We start from the raw sequence: 24,148 nt of genomic DNA, 5'->3' as shown, positions 1-24,148 counted from the left end.
CGACGTTATGTGCTTTTCCAATTAGGTAAGAAAAGTAAAAAAATTACATTCTTTGCTCCTTGTAGGTAACTAATAATTCTGTTGCCTCAGACTTTTTTTCCCCTGCACTGTAAACTACCTTAATTTCACTTTCATTGTTCTCTTTGAGGGATCCTAAGGCCAACACAAAGTGATAGTGTTGGAAAAATTAGAGTATTACAAGCCAAAAGCAAATTCCTTCTTAAAATTGGAAAACATCAGAATATATTCTGATATAAGTCTTTAAAAAAAGCAAAGTAAATAGATGCCTTGTTTTAAGACAAATTTAAAAGTGAAACCAGTAACTTTTTAGAAGCATGCTTAACTCTTGGAGTTTAGCCCTGGAAGTTGAGCAAAAGTAGTGAGACAGAAAACTCCCTGTACCATGAAAAAATTGAAATTGGACCATCCCCATCTGCTGCTAATAAATACAGAGAGGTGTTCTGTAGTCCTCAGATCTGTTGAAGTACTCTCTTGTACTAATTAAAGTCACACAGAGTGGAGTTAATGTTTGGAATTACAAACCTAAAGGGATTTTAAAGATCATTTCATTTCAAGAGAGCTAAAATATATAACATACCGCTCGCTGTTAGACATTGGTACCCTTTGTTGCATTTTTCTTTTTCTTTATTTTGTTCTGAAGGTAGTGCACATTCGTCCTAGGACATTCCAGCAATACAGAGGTCTAGGAATGTTATTTTTTAAATAGCTGCATAGTATTCCATTATATAATGTTTCTATATACATTATATGTAACATAATATAATTTCCATAACACAGTGCCGCAGTGAATACTTTTATAACTTATGTTTACATATGTTTTTATACCTTATGTTGTGTGTTTATACCTTGTGTTTTTTATATAGACTATTGCATAATGTAACTCCCCTCCCCCCCACCCCTTACACACACACACACATACACACACACACACACACGAAACAGTGGTCACTGCTTTCAGTTAGTGGTTAGGTTGTTGGTGTTTGGAATGAAGTGAGATAAGCAGTTGGACTGGTATTTTCTGGTAGCTCTTCTCAAGGGAAATATTCCTCATGACTTTGATGAATAAAATTGTTTCAGAAATACTTATTTCAATTCAGCAAACTTATTCTCCTAGCATAAGAATAAAGTAAATTATTTAGCAGTGTTTAACAGAATAGTAGAACTTAATGCTGTATTTATTGTTTTAAGAGAGCAGAAATTTTTATGCCTAATGGCATAAACATACCTGAAACAATTGTAGCTCCATGATGCATGTTTTAAAAGTTAAAATATTAAGATGTGCACTTGATTTGATTTTGTAGTTTGACTGGGCAGTTATATTCTGTGGGCAAGTCTTCCTGGATAGCATTCATATGAGTGGACCACGGCTGTTATGAAGTCAACCTAGAAGTTCTCTAAAATGGTAAAATTTTATATCAAGTTCTTGGGCTTCCATAGTCCAAGGTCCTCTGTTCAAAAATTCTTGTAGAAAATAATCCTGTATTTTTATTTTGCTAGCCAAGTACTTAAATAGTTTTCTGGGTGACAGAAAAGGGTGGGTGTAGAAATGCTTTCCTTCATCATAGTTAATAATTAGTAGTAAGAAGAACAGCTAACCATATCATTTGTAGGAATTTCTGTGAGCGATTTGTAATTTATGCCCCAGAAGGTTTATCCTCTTGATCTAAAAGCAGTGTAATAAGGGAGTGATCTCCAAATTGGAATGATTTGGAGTGTTCAACAAACTTACTTTGTCTGGGGAAAGTGGCATGTGTCTTTTAGAAAGTCTTCCAGTCTTCATATCAGCATGGGAAGGGGGAATCACTATTGGTAATTGAAATACTAAAAATAGTTTGTTTCCTCCTCCTCCTGTTTTGTTTTTTGCTGAAGAAGATTTGCCCTGAGCTAACATCTGTTGCCAGTCTTCCTCTTTTTGTATATGAGCCACTGCCACAGCATGGCCACTGACAGATGAGTGCTGTAGGTCCATGCCTGGGAACTGAACCCGAGCTGCTGAAGTGGAGCACACCAAATTTAACCACTAAGTCACCAGGGTTGGCCTAATAGTTTTTTTCCTGTTCCTAGTTTTGGTACATGCTTCATAGTCTAGCCATTAATGTTGCATTGACATATGCTCTTATATTAGAAACAGCCCAAGTCCATAGTTGTACAAATTTGTAAAACTTTTTATTTTTTTCTTTTTTCATTGAAGTATAGTTGACATACAATATTGTATTAGTTTCAGATGTACAACTTAGTGATTCAACATTTATTTACATTACAAAATTATCATACTGATAAGGTTATTTACCACCTGTCATCGTACAAAGTTATTACAAGATTACTCTGTTCCCTGTGCTGTACATTACATCCTCACGACTTATTTTGTAACTGAAAGTTTGTAACTCTTATCCCCTTCACCAATTTTGCCCTTCCCCCAACCCCCTCCCCTCTAGCAATTACCAATTTGTTCTCTATATCCATGAGTTTGCTTCTCTTTTGTTTGTTCATTTGTTTTGTTTTTTTTTTTTGGATTCCACATATAAATGAAATCATACGGTATTTCTCTTTCTGTCTGGCTTATTTCACTTAGCATAATACCCTCTAGACCCATCCATGTTATCACAAATGGGAGGATTCCATCCTTTTTATGACTGAGTAATATTCCATTGTATATATTTACCACATCTTTATCCATTCATCTACCGAACACTTAGAATGCTTCCTAATCTTGGCTATTGTAAATAATGCTGCACTGAACATGGAGGGGGCATATATCTTTTTGAATTAGTGTTTTATTTCCTTTGGAAAAATACTCAGGAGTGGTATTACTGGATTGTATGGTAGTTCTATTTTTAATTTTTTAAGGAATCTCCATACTGTTGTTCATGGTGTTTGCACTAATTAATTTCCACCAACAGTGCCCGAAGATTCCCTTTTCTTCACATCCTTGCCAATATTTATTTGTTGTCTTTTTGATAATAGCCATTCTGACAGTGTGAGGTGATAACTTATTTGTGGTTTTCATTTGCATTTCCCTGATGATTAGTGATGTTGAGCACCTTTTCATGTACCTATTGGCCATCTGTATGTCTTCTCTACCAAAACGTATTAAAACTAATAAATGAATTCAGTAGAGTTGCAGGATACAAGATAAATATATGGAAATCAGTTGTGTTTCTATATGCTAACAATAAACTGAGAGAAATTAAGAAAACAATCCCATTTATAATTACATCAAAAAGAATAAAATACCTAGGAATACATTTAACAAAGGTCAAAGACCTGTACACTGAGAACTGTAAGACACTGATGAAAGAAATTGAAGATCACATAAGTAAATGGAAAGATCTATTATGCTTATGGATTGGAAGAATTAATATAGTTAAAATGCCTATACTACTCAAAGCAACTTGCAGATTCGGTGCAATCCCTGTTAAAATACCAATGACATTTTTCACTTAACTGGAACAAATAATCCTAAAATTCGTACGAAATCACAAAAGACCCTGAATAGCCAAAGCAATCTTGGGAAAGAAAAACAAAGCTGGAGGTGCCACACTCCTGATGATCTTGAACTATACCACAAAGCTGTAGTAATCAAAACAGTATGGTACTGGCACAAAACACATAGATAATGGAGCAGAACAGTGCCCAGAAATAAACGCACACCTATATGTTCATTAATCTATGGCAAAGGAGGCAAGAGTATGCAGGAATGTTTGATAAATGAGGGGGAATCTTGGAACTTTTTAGCATGTGTTTTAATTGATATTCATAGTTTATAATTGTCACAGTAACTGGCAAAACACCAGTTTTTCTGAGGTAAATCCATTTGTTTGTTTACTTTCATTATTTTAGATTTGATAGATTGAGAGTTCTGATGAACCAGAGTGAGATTAAAGACTATTCTCAGGAGGTACCACGTTAGTTCACGTATTTCTCATAGCTTGTGTTTTATGTTTGGGCCAAAAACAAAGATGAAGATTTCAGAGAGGTGATTTACCAAATAAAGTTTTTCTAATTAGGATTGATTGAGTATATTTGTATAGATTCAAATCGCCAAAGTTTTCTTTTGTTACTGAGAATGGTGATCAGATAGATAAGGTTACTCACAGAACTGTTGGTGTGTGGTCTCCGATCACTGAAGAACTTCCCTAAACGTTTTGTGGTCATCGATGCTATTGGGTGGGTCAGTATTCTTAATTATTGTAATACATTTTCTGATGTCTTAAAGATTTTTTTTTTTAACATTTCATTAAATGACTTCTATTTTTTAAAGCTTTGTGCTTTAATGTTTTTAATTTTTTTTATTAAGATTATGATAGTTTACAACCTTGTGAGATTTCAGTTGTACATTATTGTTAGTCATGTTGTGGGTACACCACTTCACCCTTTGTGCCCTCCCCCCAACACACCCCCCCTCCCCTTTTCCCTGGTAACCACCGATCAGTTCTCCTTGTCTATATGTTAACTTCCACCTAAGAGTGGAGTCATATAGAGTTCATCTTTCTCTGTCTGGCTTATTTTGCTTAACATAATACCCTCAAGGTCCATCCATGTTGATGCGAATGGGACGATTTTGTCCTTTTTTATGGCTGAGTAGTATTCCATTGTGTATATATACCGTATCTTCTTCATCCAATCATCAGTTGCTGGGCACTTAGGTTGGTTCCACATCTTGGCTATTGTAAATAATGCTGTGATGAACATAGGGGTGCATGGGACTCTTGAGATTTCTGATTTCAGGTTCTTAGGATAGATACCCAGTAGTGGGATGGCTGGGTCATAAGGTATTTCTATTTTTAACTTTTTGAGAAATCTCCATACTGTTTTCCATAGGCTGCATCAGTTTGCATTCCCACCAACAGTGTATGAGGGTTCCTTTTTCTCCACAACCTCTCCAACATTTGTCACTCTTGATTTTGGATATTTTTGCCAATCTAATGGGTGTAAGGTGATAGCTTAGTGTAGTTTTGATTTGTATTTCCCTGTGGTTCCCCTGTGGTCCTTTCCAGTCAGTTCTCTCTCAGGCAGCTACTTTCTTATTGCTAGCACCTTAGGTGAGTTTTCTCTTTGGCCTTTTCTTACTCATTAAAGAAACAATGTTGTATGTGCTGTCTTAATCTAAGTTCTGGAAAATCTGGAAGTTCAACCTGACAGACGAATGGATGATCAGAATTCCATTTTCCTTATATAAAGTTCTAACCTTCTTTTGTGTGAGAATGTTGAATGAAAGAAAACTTTTTATTCCTCATGTGTCAGACAGTGTTAAGTTTTGAGGCTAGAAAGTTACATGTAAGAAATGGTGTCTATTAAGAAATTTAACATTTAGAAAGAAGCTTGCATTCTTTCAGAATGTTTTATCTGACCATGACTAATGTAGAATCCTTGAAGCCTTTGGCTACTTTTTTTTTAAAGATTTTATTTTTCCTTTTTTCTCCCCAAAGCCCCCTGGTACATAGCTGTGTATCTTTAGTTGTTGGTCCTTCCAGCTGTGGCATGTGGGATGCTGCCTCAGCGTGACTTGATGAGCAGTGCCGTGTCCGCGCCCAGGATTTGAACTGGCGAAACCCTGGGCCCCCGAAGTGGAGCGTGTGAATGTAACCACTCGGCCACGCATGGGGCCAGCCCCGGCCCTTGGCTATTTTAATTCAGGAATTTGTCCTTTTTTTTTTTTTTTACACGTGAAGCAATATAGTTTCTTTTTATTAAAATGCTGTATTTAGTCACATAGAAAATGATTTTTTTCTTTTTTTCCAGTTTTATTGAGATGTAGTTGACAGGAATATTATTTTCAAATAGTGCTATTACTTTGCTCGAGCTCGTTGGCCAGTATTTATTAAGGAAGAGCTTAAAGGAGAGACTGACGACCTAGAGCTTCTACTTGATGGAACTAGCTAGAGCTTGTAGTGTAAATATAAGCCTTGGGAGGCTCCGATGACTGACAGTGCAACTTGTAACTTTAGTATAGAGGATTGAAAATTGGGTTTCAACATAGCTGTTGTATGTTTCTGAAGTTGACAATTTCAGCCCAAAATAATGTATCATCTGTTGAGAAAGTTCAAAAATGCTCATTGAGGACCTAGTTTGCAAAGTATTCAATTATATTAAACTAATGAAATTAATATTTGGACAGTTGGTGAATGATACAGACTTTCTGGACAAGCTTCCGAATTATAACAGTTAGGAAGAATCCACAAACGAGATGAAGATGAATATAGGATATAAATATGTCTTGACTTTATGGCAATGACTTGAAATAAAATATTAATGATAATGGTGTAATCAGACCAATAATGACCTTTTTGAAATTCTTTTTAATTTGAATTATCTAGGTAATCTCAAAGGGAAAAGAGAAGTTCTAGAGGTGGTCTGTAAATTTTAATTTTTTTTACCTTTGATATGTAACCTAGAGGATTTTCATCATTTGCATAGAAGATTGGGTGTGACAAGTAGTATTGGATAAAATGTTTAGACATTATATCATGAGAAGACTACTTGGCAGAATCAAAGGATGCAGTTAGGTTGATGTTATTAGCCTAGTTAATGATGCCATTTTTAATGTTGACTGGGGAATAAGAGCACATGGTACTGAAGACATTAGCAAGAGCTAGAGTAAAAAGGTAGAGTAAAAAGATAGGACTTTACTTAGTGTGTTTTCTTCTTCTGATTTGTCCTATCATGAAGGTTCCCTTTAAGTTGCTTTTTATATTGTGGACATATTGTATATTTTGTATTAAGACAGAAGCAAAACTTTCTGTTCACCCTCTTTATATGTTAGAAAATATGTAAGTACAACTTAATGGAATAAAAATTATATTATCAGTTTCTGAGGTATCGGGAGACCTGTCTTCCATTTCTGAAGCCAGTCGTGAGATGACATTGGATTTTTCCTTTTATCTGAGATTGGGTCAGATGTTAGTGGTTTTCGAAGAGAATAGCTAAGCCCTTTTAAGAAAGGGAATTTATGTAGGGACTCTAATATATAAGAAAGTGCAGTTGCTCTGGTTTTTGTAATCTTAAAACTCAGAAACCGTAGGCTAGATAACTGTTAAGATCCTCTGATGTCCAGCTGTAATCTTACGAAGTTATGAAGAGTCTAGAATCAATAAGAACATCTGCAACTATCTTTTTTTGGACCAAGAGCCAGGGGAAAAATACACACAGCAGTTTCTCCTTCTGCCTACTTTAAGTGCATTAGTTTAAGACTTAGGATCCAGATTCTTGTTACTGCCCTCCTCATAACCATGCCTGCAGGCAAATTCTTGTTTCGTAGGGCTGAGATGCTATTCCATTTCGATGTAGTGGCTGTAATTTGGGGAAAAGGGAGAACAAGTCTTGAACTAATTTGTTAGATTCTGGTGAAACAAGTGGTAAATGGGACAGATATTCAAGAATAATACAGAAATGCGCTGTATGAGGATAAACGTATATCTACGGATTACTTCTGCAGGATTTGACCAAACAAACTCAATCCATTTTGCCCATTCTTTAAGAAGACTGAAATGCAGTTTGTCTCCTTTTCTTTCACACTGGAATTAATCTGTACGGATCCCTCTGTGCGCCTTTATGTTTAAGTTCAGGATGATTGTTCTCCTCGAACGAGGAGCTGGATTTTCTTATGCTAAATACTCAGAAAGTGCTGACAATAATTAAGGACTTATTGTATGTCAGGTCCTTTCTTAGCACTCAAAAGTGCTAACTTTAAGTTACCTTGATAATTTTGAGGTGGTAGGGATTATTTGTTGAGTAAAAACGTCTTATTTGTTAACGTGTACCCATTTTATTTTCAGATTCTTTTTGGTCCCCATATAAAATAAACTAAGCATATTTAGAGTTGTTAGTTTTTGTGGTTTCTTTTTTCAAGATATTAAAATTTCTCTGATTTAGTTTGACTAAAAATGTGATAGTATGTACCTGTATGTCAAAGCTATATTTTTTTGTTTGATTATCACCCTTGAATCTAGTATTGTAAATAAAGATACGTTTGTAATCTTACAGCTGGAACACTCTTAATTGGGTTTAGTAACTTAGGAAAATTATGGTAGGATGCATATTAGAAATACTTGGAGGTTCTTATTTTGGTTTAAGAAAATTGAATGGGAATAATGATGAATTGATTCTTCGTAGTGATTTTTTTCCTACTGTTCATCTGATGCAGTCAGTTTAAATGTATAAAATCTCACCTGGTCTCTGTAGGTTTTGTTTGTTCTTATAATGTGTATTTCTTTTTAAAACCAAAAACTGCTGAAATGATCTTATCTTCCTTTGAGTTGGTTTTAGTAAGTGATTCAGTCTTCTTCCCTGCCACTTTCTCCCCTTGTTCTTTGTCTTTCAGGTTGAACACATTTGGTTTTTCTTTTTCCCGTCAGGTTGAATTGACCAAAGCAATGGTGATGGAGAAGCCTAGTCCCCTGCTGGTCGGGCGGGAATTTGTGAGGCAGTATTACACGCTGCTGAACCAGGCCCCAGACATGCTACACAGGTAAGACTTTTTTTTTTCCCTCCTGCATCATCTAATGCTGTTTTTAGTGTGTGAGTACTTATCCTTGACGTTCTTTTATTCATCACACACCTTGTAGGATTGTTGCATAATAGTGCTTTGTACCTAGGTACCAGTAAATGATGGCTGTTAAAATTATATAATAATTTAAACACATATTATTAAAAAATTAGATTGTTACCTAAGCTTATACATTATTAGAAAAATAATGCCTGAAAATGTAATGTGTAATCATACATTTGTTTTTTGTTTTGCTGTTTTTGGAGAATCATGGATTATTTAGTAAGAAGATAGTGAAGATTCAAGATTGTTAAAACTGTAATAACATACTTTTGTGTTGATGTGCTTTAAAAAATTGGGATATCTTTTTAGTAAAAATGGCACGTTTGTTGTCAATTAAAACAGATGTATGAAATAAACATGGAAGTCTCTAGTAAAACCATGCTAACAATTTTTCTATTTATATGTAAAAAATTTTAATATACTGTCTTTTAGCTTTTTTACTTGATAATCAGGCTCTTATGAGAGTGGTACATATATCACATTAATTTTAGTATCAACAAAGTTTTTGTTTTATAGAGAGAGATAGTATACTTTATTTAGTCTCCTAACGATGCATACGTTGCTCTCATTTCCTCTTAGAAACAATGCTGCATTATACAAAACTCTTAAGTCTATTTATATGGACTTATTAGAATAATTTTTTAGAAATTCCAAAATATGTATTTGCTGGACCAGAACTATTTTTTGCCTCTATACTTTGACTGGCTTGTTTATTGGGTAAGACATGATTATTAGGTAAGAAAGAAAATTTTGTAAATTCGTCTTGAGTCCTGTTGCTCTAAAAATGGAAAATCTCTTTTTTAAGGTTTTACAATTTCCTAAACACTTTCACCTGTTTCCTCTTGCTCTTTACAAAAACCTGTTAGTAAGGTATTATAGGAGAGTTAACTTCGTTTTGCAGATGAAGATGCAAGGGGTTAAAAGTTTGCTGGTATTCACATGACTATTAAGTGATAGAACAAACCTCCAAATTATTTTTCTTTTCCTTTTTGTTGAGTTTTATGTAAAAATTTTATTCTCTGCCCTTAGATAAATTTGGAATTTAAAAAGGAGTGGGGAACCGGCCCCGTGGCCCAGTGGTTAAGTTCTCATGCTCCGATTTGGCTGCCCAGGGTTTCGCTGGTTCACATACTGGGCGCGGACATGGCACCGCTCATCTGGCCATGCTGAGGTGGCGTCCCACATGTTACAACTACAAGGATCCACAACTAAAATATACAACTACGTACTGGGGGGATTTGGGAAGAAAAAGCAGGAAAAAAAAAAAGATTGGCAACAGTTGTTAGCTCAGGTGCCAATCAAAAAAAAAAAGTGGGAATTGAAAGAAACCAACCAAATGCATTAATATATTTATTGTCAATATTATTTATTGATTCTAAATCAAAACGTGAAAAAAAGGTTTTTTCCATTTCATCTCTGAGGTACATCTTAGATGCAATGAAAAGTGGCTTAGCCAGCAGTGAACTGATTCACTGGCTGACGTGGAGCCCTTTTAATAACTTTGAAAGTTGAAACGTAGACTTGGGCTTCTCTTGGGTCTAGATCTGTCCCCTTTTTAGAGGGCACAGGCACAATCAGGATGTAGAATGACGTGTATGGGCTCAGTTGTGAAAAATTGTTTATCTGGAGTACAGATATCAAGGTATCCTGATAGTGGTTATCCCTGGATTGGAGCGTTTCTGGTGTGTGTGTGTGGCTTTCCCAATCTAATATTATTGTAGTGAAAACAAAGGTGTTGAGGATATAGATGAATTAAAGCTATGGAGTATTAAAGTCTGAAGCTCTTATGTGTCAGCAAAAATTGTTAAAGACTGCTCCTAAAACCCACTTGCATGAGTTACTGCGTTTTTAAGGGAATTCTTCACGTGCATTCTCAGATATAAAAGGACTCTCCAAGTCTATGAAGAGTATAGATATCCTCATCTGTGTCAAAACTGCCTGTTTTCTTGAGTGAAAACAGGAACTTCTGTTTTATTTTTAAATGGTCATCTGACGTGAACTACAAGATCCTTCCCAGCGTGATCATCCTACCCTGAGACCTGAGACTTGTGACTTGTAAAAATAAGTGTTCTGCCTCGTTGACCAAATCCATTCCCATTCAGCAAATGTTGACTGACACGTAGGGGCTGGATGTGTGATTACATACAAAGATGGAAAAACACATTCCTGCCTCCGAGAGTCTGCCGGGGAGGCAGATAGGTTCCAGACATGAAAAATAAGTACGTGGTCTGAGGGTACTTGATGATAACAAGCAAGTTATCTTCCTCTTTACAGATTTTATGGAAAGAACTCTTCTTATGTCCATGGGGGATTGGATTCAAATGGGAAGCCTGCGGATGCGGTCTATGGACAGAAAGTAAGCGTACCAAGCTTTATGTAGGCTGTTAAGCAGCTAGAAAATAACCCGTAAAATTGAGTGGGATATGTCCTTAATAGATTTACTGATATTTAAAGATCAAATTTCTCAACTTTTTAGAAATTGAGATATTCAGTAACTTTGATTAATATAATCATTGAGAAGTTTATGATACCACATTTGCTCATTTTTTGTTCTGTATTCGGAAGTTGTTTTATGTTAGGAGATAACTGGTTTTAGTATGGGGAACATCTTGTACACATTTCTTAGGTATATGTTAATTCAGGACAATTATTTTAAAAGGCTCAAGGTAGTCTCTGGAAATGTACTGTATTAAGACAAGTTGGAGTAGGGTCTTTGTAATTTAAACATGCAAATTCTCTTTACCTGTGTTGTGTTAGAAAGTTTTTTTTGTTGGAGGTTGTATAAATTTTAGGGCATTAATTCTTGTCTCAATTTCCTAGGAAATCCATAGGAAAGTGATGTCACAAAACTTCACCAATTGCCACACTAAGATTCGACATGTTGATGCTCATGCCACTCTGAATGATGGTGTGGTGGTCCAGGTGATGGGGTTGCTCTCTAACAACAACCAGGCTTTGAGGAGATTCATGCAGACATTTGTCCTTGCTCCTGAGGTATGAAGGAAAAAACAGTGAAACGTTGTGCATATCTTTAAAAATTGTTCATTTTGAAATTTGAAACTTACAGAAAAGTTGGAATAGCACAGTAACTCCCACATACTCCTTACCTAGAGCCACTATCAACATTTTTTACACGTTTATAATTCTTTTTTTATTTGTCTATCATTTATAATTCTAAACTGTTTGAAAGGAAGTTGGAGACATCATGCCTAGTCATCCTCAAATACTTAAGTGATCGTTTCCTAAGAATAAGGAATTATCTTCCACAGCCATGGTACAGTTACCAAATTCAAGAAGTATCGGTATAATAGTTATCACTCTACAGTCTATATTTAAATTTTGATAATTGTCCAAATAATGTCCTTTATAGTAATTTTTTCCCCCGGTTCAAGATTCAATCCAAGATTATACAATGCTTATGGCAGTTACGTCTCTTTAGTCTCTTTTACTCTGCAGTAATTCCTTAGTCTTTTGTTTTCCCGGCGTTGGTGTTTTTGAAGAGCACTCAAGTTGCTTTGTGGAGCACTGCAGTGTGAACTGTCTTATATCTCCTTGTGATTAGGCGGGTTCTACACACGTGTGTGTCTTTCAGTGTCTCACACTATGGAGGCACTAGATGTCATTTAGTCCTGTTACTAGTGATGTTAACTTTGATCACTTACTTAAGGTGATGGTTACCAGGTTTTGCCACTGTAAAGTTAGTATTTTTGCTTTTCTTATTAGTAAGTAAATCGTGGGTGACTTTTTGAGACTATGCACATATTTTGTTCTTCATCAAACTTGACTGGTTTTGGCATTCTTTGATGTTTCTTGCCAGAATCAGCTGCTACTCTGATGGTTACAGGTGGTGATTATCTATTTCTATCATTCTGTGTTTATTAGTTGGTATTCTGCTGTAAAGGACTTTGCCTTCTCCTATCTATTATCACTCATGGAGTCTTTGATTATTTAGTGGATTTAATTCATTACTAACTTTATATTGATGTCTAAAATGTCCCAGATCTGGTAATTGTGAACCCCTTCCAGCTGGCTTCTGTGTTTTCTTTTTATTTTTTTGAGCACTTCTGTAACTTTCTGGCACAAGACGTTTCAGGCTCCTCTTGTCCTGCCCCAGCTATCTCTGCCCCAGCCCCAGCCCCATTCTGGAGTCTGTTTCTTCAGGGGGCCCTGGTTCTTCGTAGTTATCATGCTTATCCTGAAAGGACCACAGGTTTATGTTGAATAATTGCATTTGGACTATCTTCTTGACTCGTCCAGATTGAAAAAAGTCAGGAAGCCTAGCTGTAAGCGTCTGAACGTGGCTCAATAAGGTCTTGCTGATTAAATGTTTTCTCTAGCATTACTCTTAAGATAACTTGCTGTTTAGGATAGTGTATCTAAAACCCCTATGATTTTACTGTTAGAATATAAAATTGCTTGATTGTCGATTTGAAAAATTACATGAAGTTACTTTAGTCATGATTTTTAGAGCAAAGCTTAGATTATCTGCAGCATAAAACTAGTGATGGTCTTCTAAATATGCAAGGAATCATGTGGGATAGAATTGCCAATTATAAGGTTACTTATAGTTCTTTTTTTCCTTTAAAGAGGAAGAATCTAACATTACCTTGGTATAATGCAGTGTTACGTAAACTGTCTCATTTAATACTCAAAGCTCTAAGGTATATGTTGTTATCCCTGCTTTTAAAGATAAGGAAACAGCCTTAGAAATTGAATAACTACTAAATGACATGGTTGGATTTAGACTCAGGTGTGTCTTATGCTTCAGTAGGCACCCCTTTTCAGCTACATTGCCCTTCTGTGCTTGGATACAGATTTAGGGAATTTATTTTTATTTTATTTATTTTTTTTTCCTCGCTAAAGCCTCAGCACATAGTTGTATATTCTGGTTCTAAGTCCTTCGTGTTCTTCTATGTGAGCTGCTGCAAGAGCGTGGCTACTGACAGACAGGTGGTGTGGTTCTGTGCCTGGGACCAAACCCAGGCAACTGAAATAAGAGGGCACTGAACTTGGACTGCTAGGCCATTAGGGCTGGCTCAAGGGAATTTTAAATATCTATTGCAGTTGGCAATATGTATGTATTATTCAAGAAATGATTTGAGGTGTGGCGTCTTACATACTTAGAGCTTTATCAATTTTTAGGTATCCCTCTGGTGGTATTTTAAGCAAGCAATATATTTGAGTGTAGTTTTTAACTCCATAATGTAGAGCAGGGTTTTTCCATCTTGGTGCTGTTAACATTTTTGGCCAAATAATTCTTTGTTGTGGCTGGCTGTCCTGTGCATTGTATGGTGTTTAGCAGCATCTGTGCTCTCTACTCAGTAGTTGTCAGTTGCATTCCCTGATGTGAAAATTGAAATTGCCAAATGTCTCCGGGGAGAGGGGTGTAGTGTTGCCCCCAGTTGAGAGTCTCTGGTGTCAAGTGGTCTGGCTTTTTAAGAGTCTGCTGAATAAATGAAAACTTTGTTGGTGTTGCAGGGCTCTGTTGCAAATAAGTTCTACGTTCACAATGATATCTTCAGATACCAAGATGAGGTCTTTGGTGGCTTTGTCACTGAGCCTCAGGAGGGTAAGTTACTTGTGTAAATTTTTATTGATGGCACCAGATTGACCTGAAGAGAATATGGGTTTCTTGAATGTTTTCATTATACTCTGTGTTCTGCATTAATAATTTCTAATTGTTAAGACATATGGAGGGTCTAAATTTTTAACCTACTTTAAGCTAACAGGTTAGCCGGCTTCATCAATATTGGTAGAACACAAAACTCCTCAGTCAGTAGAGGGTTATTCCTCACAGCAACAATAGTGGCATTTTTGCTGCAGTTACCATAGTACCCCATTGAACAAGTCCAGATGATATCTGCACTGAAGTGGGGTGCATTACAAGAGTGGGGGACCCTAAGTTTAGGGAACCTAAATCTTTTATAAATCTGCCCTTTGCTTTAGAAGGAGACACTATTTTCCAAGGCAATTTGCTGTATACTAACGTTCTTAAAAGATAGTCTGGAACAAAGGGATGCCATTGCCTCAATTGTAAGATGTGCAGAAACACAAGAGACCCAAGGAAAGTTGTCTCTAAACAAATAATTGTTGGTATTTCAGTGTTTTTAATCTGGCTGAGAAGATTCTAAGTGCTTTGTATAACTATGTAATACAACAGCCTTATAGATAAGTTCTTTTGAGGTACTGTTTCCAGTTAATCGATTAGAGCACTGGGATGCAGAGAAGGAGTTTGCTGGATGTCATGTAATTAGTTAGATGGTAGAGCCTGTATTGGATTACTGACAGTATGACCTCAGACTCCACGTTCTTAACCCAAACACTGCAGTAGCCTTAATTCTGTCCTTGAAGCCTATCCATGATTTTACTAAAGTGCCCTGTTTTCTTTATTTTTTTATATATGCGTGCTTTTATTTTGCCTTTTTGATCATGATGAACATTATGAAAGTGAATATATTTGTGAAGTAAACACAAATTACTTTAAATTTCTTTTCTCACTTAGAATCAGAGGAAGAAGTAGAGGAACCTGAAGAGAGACAGCAGACACCTGAGGTGGTACCTGATGATTCTGGAACTTTCTATGATCAGACTGTCAGGTAAGGAAAACTTTGTTCGTCTGTCCAGAGCTGCATGAGAATTTGGGTTGTCTTGTCTTTCCCTTTGTTGAACGGTAGTCGTATATTATCAGAATCACCTCAGAAAATAATGGTGATTTCCCAGAAGAAAGGTTTTGCTTTGGTATTCCTGAGCTAACAAAAATATATAGCTTATTTAATATAGATTGCACTATGAGGACTACTTAAATACTATCATCAGTTGCTTTTTGGTTTAGTTTTTCTCTTGGCGGAAGTTAAAAATAGATTTGGGGTTTCTTACCAAGTATTTAGCACATCACGGCATTGCATTAAGTGCTTTGGGGGGAAGATAAAGTGTACAAGGACTTATTGAGAGATCAGGCAAAATTGATAGAAATTCAGACATGAGTTAAGCAGGAATAAGAATTTTATTGTCTGCGTTAATTAATGAATGTGTGATTGTATCTTTGGCTTTTTTTTTTTTATCTGCAGCTGGAACAGAAATGTGTTTGATAGGAATAGAAAATAATATTTTTTTGTTGCCATGTGATACCCTTAACGTTAATGTTCAGTGCCTAAAGGATGTTCTCAAATGTTTGTCAAGGTGTATTGATGAGTTAACCACATTACTCACCTGAGTTGCTGGTTGAAAATGAAGATTTATTGTCCCGCCACAAACCTACCGAATTAGAATTCCAGGGGGAAAAACACCGGCAGCTTTGAGAAACGTTCTGTGATTTATGTGGAAGTTTAAGAATCTTAACCAATGTCTTCTTTCTCCAAAATGTCTTGTGTATTTTTATTTATTATGCGAGGTTTTTTTGGTGGTAAAAACCGCATAACATAAAACTTACCTTCTTAACCATTTTTAAGTGCACAAATAGTTCTGCAACAGATCTCTAGAACTTTCGTCTTGTGGAACTGAAACTATACCTTTTGAACAACTCTCCTTTTCTCCCTCCCCACAGCCTATTAGAGTTTTGTGATAAGTGATAGGTAAATTGTAATGGTTTGAGGATTCTAACTGAGAAACAATGGTTTGGTTCCTTTTAATCTATTTTGATGCTATTGCTTATCAAAATTTAGCAAATCTGACTGCAGTTAAGGTTTGCTTATTGAGTGCTTTTCTAAAATATCTTCTTTTAATACTCAGATGTGTAATTCTTAGATCTTCTTTGGAGGAAGGGAGCTGTTTTTGGGTTCAGGTCTCTATAGTTAATAGGTACTTGGGAATTTCTTGGTAAGTCAATGGAAGCAGAATGATATTTCTCAAATTTTCCTGTGAAAGCAACGACTTAGAAGAACATTTAGAGGAACCTGTTGCTGAACCAGAGCCTGATCCTGAACCAGAGCCGGAGCAAGAGCCTGTATCGGAAATTCAAGAGGAAAAGTCTGAGCCCGTGTTGGAAGAGACTGTTCCTGAGGATGCTCAGAAGAGCTCTTCTCCAGCACCTGCAGACACAGCTCAGACAGCGCAGGAAGACTTGAGGGTATGCAACATGTCCTCATGTTTGTTCTGTTTCTAGTTTATCTTTGAAAAAATCTCTCTTCTCCTTTATTATTGTTTGGTTGACTTTTGCAGGTGTATTTTTATATTGGTGGTTCCGGGAAATTTTTTACATATTGAGCCAGGCCTTGGATGAGAAGTAAGATGTGTATTGCGTTATAATATCAAAAGTAACTTTTTTTCCCTCTAAGAAAACTTTAAAACTTTTAGACTAGAAATTTCAGGTGCTATTTTATCACCATATCAGCAACCCCTCATCTTTTTAATCTTTCATCTTTCAAATTGCAAATTACTAGATGCTTGTTGTAACAAACAAGTGATAATGTATCTTTAAAAAGAAATAACATAGCACAACAGACTTTCCTGCCTTTTTCTATGAAATCTGATAGAACTGCTGAAATATAACTGCTTTTCCAGTTAGAATACCTGATTTCAAAAGTTTGAAGCCTTTCAGTTACTCTTCCTCAGTCACGTCAGGATGATGTTAACTGAACTCACGACCTTTACAGTTGATGCTCCTGAAGTAGTATGTTTTGGTGCTGTGTTTATGGGGGCAGGGTTCTTACATGGTTATTTGTTTAACAGCTGAATCAAGTGCCTATGTCCTAGGCATTGTTCTAGATTTGGGAACTCTAGGTAAAGCAGATGGGGGTCTTGGTCTCTGGCAGCTAGTAGGTGAATAGGAAGGAAATGGTGCAATGACATTAGCTTGCAGGTGGAAAAGTACGTTGGCTGGATTGAGAATGGATGGCCAGTTAGGTGGCTATTATGGTAATCCTGGTGAGAGAAGCTATCTTGGATTAGGGTCGTGGCAGTGGAGATGGAAAGAAGATAATTAAGAGGCAAATAACAGGATTTGGTGATTTTGATAAGGATTGAAAAAATGTTCAAGATAATTGTGAAGTTAGTGTAACTGGGTTGATCTTTGCATCATAGATTAGGGGAAACATAGGAAGAGCTGGTTTTTGAGGGGAGAGAATTTTGTTTGATTTATAAACTTGAGATTGAGTAACAGTAGCTTCTTAGATGCTAAGCATCTCGTACTTTGCTGGTACTTGATGATTAGTCTTAAGGGATATTAGCACTAAATTTGTAAGTAGGGGAAAAGGGAATCTCAAGATACTTGTAAGCTCCATCCTATTTATGAAAATGGGATGCATATATTATGTACAAGAAATCAAAAGCTAATAGCTTTTATATTGTTTTGATGTATGGCGTGATCAACTAATGTTGGTGGTGTTCCCTTAGACATATTCTTGGGCATCTGTGACCAGTAAGAACCTTCCACCCAGTGGAGCTGTTCCAGTTACTGGGATACCACCTCATGTTGTTAAAGTACCAGCTTCACAGGTGAGTTTCTACTTAAGCTTGTATATTAGCAAATTTACCTGTATTTCATATAATGTTGTTTCACAGAGGTTTAGAGAATGGGGGAACTGGTATATAGGGCAGAGGAGAAGGGTACAAAGTGGTGTTTCTTTTGTTTTTTGCTGAGGAAGATTCATCCTGAGCTAACATCCATTGCCAGTCTTCCTCTTTTTTTTCTTTTTTAAGTGGGCCACTGCCACAGCATGGCTGCTAACAGACAAGTGGTATAAGTCTGTGCCTGGGATCCAAATCTGGGCTGCTAAGTGGACTGCACTGAGCTTAACCACTAGGTTAAGCCCCAAAAGTCATTTTCTGTTTGTTTTTGTTGTTTTGTGAGGTGGATTGTCCCTGAGCTAACATCGGTACCAGTCTTCTTCTATTTTGTATGTGGGATGCCACCACAGCATGGCTTGATGAGTGGTGTGTAGGTCTGCACCTGGGATGCGAACCTGTGAACCCCAGGCCGCTGAAGCAGAGTGCGTGAACTTAACCACTACCAGGCTAGCCCCCCAAAGTGGTTTTTAATGATTTTTTTTTTGTGAGAGAATTGTCATTTTCTAGTTTAAACTTTATTGTTAGCTAAGAAACTTTACAAGAAAAAAGGTAAGCTTGCTTTGTTTTTACACAAAAGTTAACTTATATATTTTTCAGCCTCGTCCGGAGTCTAAGCCTGAATCTCAGATTCCACCACAGAGGCCTCAGAGGGATCAAAGAGTGCGAGAACAACGAATAAATATTCCTCCCCAGAGGGGACCTAGACCAAGTAAGAGCTCAGAAGGGTGACTTCTCTAGTTTGGGGGATTTTGAGGTGAGAGCTTGTATTTTGGGGGCAGTTGTTTGTGTACTTAAACAAAAAATATTGTTGAGTTGATAGAATTACCTGTATTTGGGATGAAGAGAAAACTATTGCATGGACCAGTCACTGCAAGATGTCGTCTTTCTGTGTTTCATTGCTGTTTTTGTTTCTTCTTAAGTCCGTGAGGCTGGTGAGCAAGGTGATGTTGAACCCCGAAGAATTGTGAGACACCCTGACAGTCACCAGCTCTTCATTGGCAACCTGCCTCATGAGGTGGACAAATCGGAGCTTAAAGATTTCTTTCAAAGTAGGTTATTGAGTTTTAAACACTAGATTCATCTAAGGCAGCACTGTCTAGTAGAAATAGAAGAGGAACCAAATGTATAATTTCAAGTTTTCTAGTAATCACATTTTAAACAGTAACTAAAGAATTTAACTTTAATAATTTATTTAACTCAGTGTGTCCTAAAACATTATCATTTCAACATGTAAAAATGTATAAGAGATATTTTACATTTTTTTATACCAAGTCTTTGAAATCCTGTGTATATTTTACACTTAATGGCACATCTTCTTCTGGACTACCACATTTCAAGTGCTCTGTAGCCATGTGTGACTAGTGGTTATTGTATTCGATAGTGTGTGCGTAATATTTAAAGGGAATGTTTTATTAAGTTATTTGAGAATTTGTTTCACTTGCAGATTATGGGAATGTGGTGGAGCTGCGCATTAACAGTGGTGGGAAATTACCCAACTTTGGTTTTGTTGTGTTTGATGATTCTGAGCCTGTTCAGAAGGTCCTTAGCAACAGGGTAAGCAGTTTTTCATCTTGATTTTTTTTTTTAAATGAGTGTGTGTGTCTTGGTTCTCTGAATCTGTTCATCCTTATAACTGTGTTTTCTTATATGTAAAGTGTAATTTATTGCAACATGTTTTGATAATAAATTCCATCATGTTTGACTGTTAAAAGACCTGCTTGGGACTTTAGCGAAACAAAACTTCTGTCTGAATAACATAGTTTTTGAATAAGTGAGTGATGAGAATGAAATAACTAATAGTTACCAGTGCACTGAGATTTATACAAACTCCTTTCCGTGGTGGGGGCTTCTGGTGTAGAAGATGAAATACAATGTTCCTTTTAGCTAAGATAACTTAGAGAGTCAGTTTTACCTTGGGCAGTCCTGGTATATAACTGTTGTCTGAGATATAACTGTGAGGAGCTTCTCCTTTTGCTATGTAAGTTGTCTGGGTTTGGAGTCTCCCTGCCTGGAACAACTTTTATTAACAGTACTCTTACAAACATGAGTACTTTCTAATGATAGAGGGATTTGTAAAATCGGAATCTTACTACTGTGTGGTTCCTACAGAACTCTTCCCTTCCCTCACGTCTTTGATTAGCAAAAACACTTTCTGTAGTAGCAGTGGTAGCAGCAGCAGCAGCAGCAGCAGCAGTAGTAGAAGAGAAGAACAAAGGTATAAATATTGTTAATTTACTGAGATGGGTGTTGGATTTTTAGAACCTCACTTTTTAAAAAAATTGAGGTGAAATTCACGTAACAAAATTAACCATTTTAAAGTGTACAGTTCATTGGCATCTAATACACTTTGTTGTGCAACCATCACCTATTAGTTATAAAACATTTCTCTCAAAAGAAAGCCCTTTACCCGTTAAGCTGTCCCTCCCTGTATCTTCTCTCCCCAGCCCCTGGCAACCACTAATCTGCTTTCAGTCTCTGCAAATTAAAACTACACATTTTACTGACCAGGTGATTAGACTAGAAATGTTGTAGATCATTATTTGCCAGAGGTTTTCCAGAACCTCTGATGTTCTCCAGAATGTTAGAGGATATTGCAAATTTTCATTGTTGTGGTCCTAACATCATGTGAGCCTTAATCTGCAGATGGGCAGTATCTTTCAAACTGTTTGACCACTATTTTTGTGAAGCATCTCCTGCAAAACATTGACAAATGAGGAGAGGAAAGTGGCTTATTTCACGAGGTCACAGAATACCAAACCCAGAGATGTCCAGTAGGCTTTGTGGAAAAATCCATCATGCAATAGGTCCAGTGGCCAAGCTTTTGGTGTAGCATTGAATTCATACTTCCTTTGAGGGTATGATAGTCCCAATGAGCCAAACGAGGGCAGACCTGATAACTGGCTTCCTGGTGAATTGTCCAAGATAAGGGGGTGTTTCATGCAATGCATGTGGGTGAGCCATGGCATCTTTATGCATGAGAATTGTTGGAGGTGAATTTCCTCCGAAAGGGACTGGGAATATGTCTGGTACCATTTTTCATTCAGATTGCTTCTACCCTTCTCATGACTTCTCAGAGATGTCTTCCGTAACTACCTTTTAAAACATACCCAGCCCCACCCTCTCTCCCCTTATCTTTCAGACTTTAGTAGGGTTTCACTTTTTCCATTGTATCTAGAACACTGCCTGGAACAGTGCTTCAGATTAATGTGTGTGAAGTGATTTATATAGTGTGTATATAAAAAATATATAATTATTTATGATATTTATGTTGTGTTAAATATTTATAAGTGTACTGATATAAATACATATTTAATCAGAATTTAAAATATATCTTAGAATTAGAGCTCAAAAGAGCCCTCTCCGCTTGGAAACTTTCAGATCACTCCCTTGTATTTTGGGAAGTTGACGTGTAGCTTGCCTTTCCTGCATCACGCTGTATTGGTAGGAGTGTCCCTACTCCCCACGGTAGTTTTTATCAGTTCAGAAGTAGCTTATTGTAAGACTGAGAACCATGGTGTTTGACATGCTGTGGTGTGGCGCAGTGGTTCAGAGCTTACACTTCCCAGTCAGGAAGCCTTGGTTTATGTTCCTTTTCCGTCACTCACTAGCCTTGTGAGCGTGGGGTAAGTTCCTTAACCTCCTTGGCCCTTAGTTTGCTGGTCTTTAAAATAGGTATAATAATAACCCCCAGGGAGGTCATTGTGAAGGTTAAATGAGATGATAAATGTGTAGTATACAGAACACTTCTCTGTATAGTAAGTGCTGTTAGATATTTATTTAAAAAAAATATTTCAGTTAGAAAACCAGTGAGTGCCAGTGAGGGGAGCGTAAATCAAATTCATTGGAATCTTGAGTAACCCTTTGTTTTCTACTTTAGCTCTATCGGGTGAAAAGAAGGCCCAAGACTTAGTGTGGTTGTATCTCTTTTGCTTTCACTAAGATATCTTATCTTTATTATCTTCAGTATTTTCCAACATTCTACTAAGGCAAATAGCATTTTGTTAAAGTTATATTTAGATGAAATAATGATGTTTTTGAGATGTGTATGTACTTGGCATAAATATATGCAGCACAATCTTTCTACACTAGATGGTGATGGGGTTTTATTCTAAGACTTGAAATCCATGGAGAAGGTGGTTGTTGTTATTTATATTCTATGTAATTTCATGGGAAAATAAGATTTGCTTTAATAAGTACAAATGAGTTACTTATGCTGCTGTGCTATTTAAATTGACTTTTTTGAATTAGCCTCTCCATGTATTTGTTATTGGGGGAAATTATGTGTTCTCAGTTCAAAACAAAAGCCGAACTTTGAGAACGTAGCTGGTTTGTACGCTGCTGGTTCTTTGTAAGAGCTTTGTTTGATCTTGGATAGTCATCAGCCCATAAGCACTGTGTAAGTCTGCTCACCTTGATTCTTCCAGCCCATCATGTTCAGAGGTGAGGTCCGTCTGAACGTGGAAGAGAAGAAGACTCGAGCTGCCCGGGAAGGGGATCGTCGGGATAACCGCCTGCGGGGACCCGGAGGCCCTCGAGGTGGGCTGGGTGGTGGAATGAGAGGCCCTCCCCGTGGAGGCATGGTGCAGAAACCAGGATTTGGAGTGGGAAGGGCACTTGCTCCAAGGCAGTGAATTGCTCTTCACCGATCTTCGCACAGCAGGACAAACCCCAGCTCCTGCAGAATGGTGAATTTCTTCAGCCAGCCTTTGGTGTCTTGGAGTATGATCCCCTAGTCTGTTATAAACTGCTTATGTTTGTACAATTTTACTTTTTGTGGTGTGCTCCCTCCCCCTCCCTTCCCTCTCCTCACCTTTTAGTCCTTCACTTCCAATTTTGTGGAATGATATTTTAGAAAAAAACGGATTTTTAAAGAAGAAAAAAAGACTGAATTTCCTTGCTTTACTTGGCATTATACAGACTGGATTTTTCTTTTTAACAGCCATTTCCCCAAAGGAATGTGTCTTGCTTATTACTGACATTTGGTATGTTTCATTCATTGGAATATTTCTTACTTATTTTCTACGTGTTTCAAAAGCCTGTGAGAAAAACAGGATTTGATAAACATTTTGAAGTCAGGAAAAACCGAAATTGTTTCTTTGAAAGTCATGACTACCTTCTGGTGTGGAGAAATTGCCATTGGAAAAATTGACAATTTTGATTCTCAGTGGTATGGTTGAAAACTGAATAAAAGGTGTTACTAGAGTTTTTCTCGTCTGCTATGTGATCACAAAACAATTCTAAAACCTACTGTTTTTACCATCGAAATTTAAATTGCGAGATAGGTTTTAAATGTCTAGAATGCAACTGATATGCTTTTCTTGAACTGTTAGATTTTTTTGAAGTAGAGTTCTTTCATGTTTAATTTGTATTTGTAAAAAAACAAAAAAACAAAAAAAATCCCCAAATCTGAATAACACAAAACCAGAGCAAAAAACTGTTGTGCCTTCTATTTATCTTTGATTCCACTCTTGCAATTGTTTAAAGAAAAACAATAAAAAAAACAAGTCTAGATTTGTTGTATCAGGTTCAGAGTATGTTGGAATTGTGGAGTTCCTCTTTCACCTGTGTGTCTTTTGTTCATGTGTTATGCCTTGCTCTGAAACTGAGTCTCAGACTGGAATGCCTGTGAGGACACATGCTTCTGTAGCAGTCCTTTGACCTACATAGTTCAGCATTTGTATTAACTTTTAGTTTCGCTGTCTGTTAAGAATCCTAATCATAGTCCAGAAGAAGGAATGCAACTTTAATCTTGGACTTTGCTTATGTGCTTTAGTGTCTGCTAGTTTTTTGTTCTTTGAATCATAACCATTTGGTAAATTTTCTATTTTGTTATGGTTCTCTTACTGATGTAGGGTATGCAGTGGGGCGATTCTTGGAAATGGCCAATTTTTATTAAAATATTTCTGGAAGAAAATTTCATCTGGCAATATAGACTAATACTCGTTTTACATAGTATGTTTTTTGTTGAGTGCCGTGTGTGAGATGGGTGAAGGTTTTGATTACACATTTGTGAAGCAAGCCTTTGTGTGATAACTTGTCATTACTAGCTGACGGGCAACGAGATTGTCAAATTTA

General features: G+C 36.7%; 1 protein-coding gene across 3 annotated transcripts in view; it reads left to right on the top strand.

The window, feature by feature from the left end:
• Window positions 1-23,582, top strand: part of G3BP1 (G3BP stress granule assembly factor 1) — a 33,223-nt gene extending 9,641 nt beyond the window's left edge. For all 3 annotated transcript variants that reach the window (XM_046668407.1, XM_046668408.1, XM_046668409.1), the window contains exons 2-12: window positions 8,376-8,488; window positions 10,844-10,925; window positions 11,390-11,563; window positions 14,048-14,138; window positions 15,072-15,165; window positions 16,433-16,634; window positions 17,900-18,001; window positions 18,671-18,782; window positions 18,994-19,122; window positions 19,518-19,627; window positions 22,498-23,582. In XM_046668407.1, the coding sequence (XP_046524363.1) occupies window positions 8,394-8,488; window positions 10,844-10,925; window positions 11,390-11,563; window positions 14,048-14,138; window positions 15,072-15,165; window positions 16,433-16,634; window positions 17,900-18,001; window positions 18,671-18,782; window positions 18,994-19,122; window positions 19,518-19,627; window positions 22,498-22,704 (1,398 nt within the window). In that variant the 5' untranslated portion in view covers window positions 8,376-8,393 and the 3' untranslated portion in view covers window positions 22,705-23,582. The remainder of the gene's footprint in view (window positions 1-8,375; window positions 8,489-10,843; window positions 10,926-11,389; window positions 11,564-14,047; window positions 14,139-15,071; window positions 15,166-16,432; window positions 16,635-17,899; window positions 18,002-18,670; window positions 18,783-18,993; window positions 19,123-19,517; window positions 19,628-22,497) is intronic.
• The last annotated feature ends 566 nt before the right edge of the window (window positions 23,583-24,148 follow it).

This window comes from Equus quagga, chromosome 7 (genome assembly GCF_021613505.1).
Source record: "Equus quagga isolate Etosha38 chromosome 7, UCLA_HA_Equagga_1.0, whole genome shotgun sequence".
Taxonomy (NCBI): Eukaryota; Metazoa; Chordata; class Mammalia; order Perissodactyla; family Equidae; genus Equus; species Equus quagga.
This window is presented reverse-complemented; position numbering and strand designations above follow the sequence as displayed.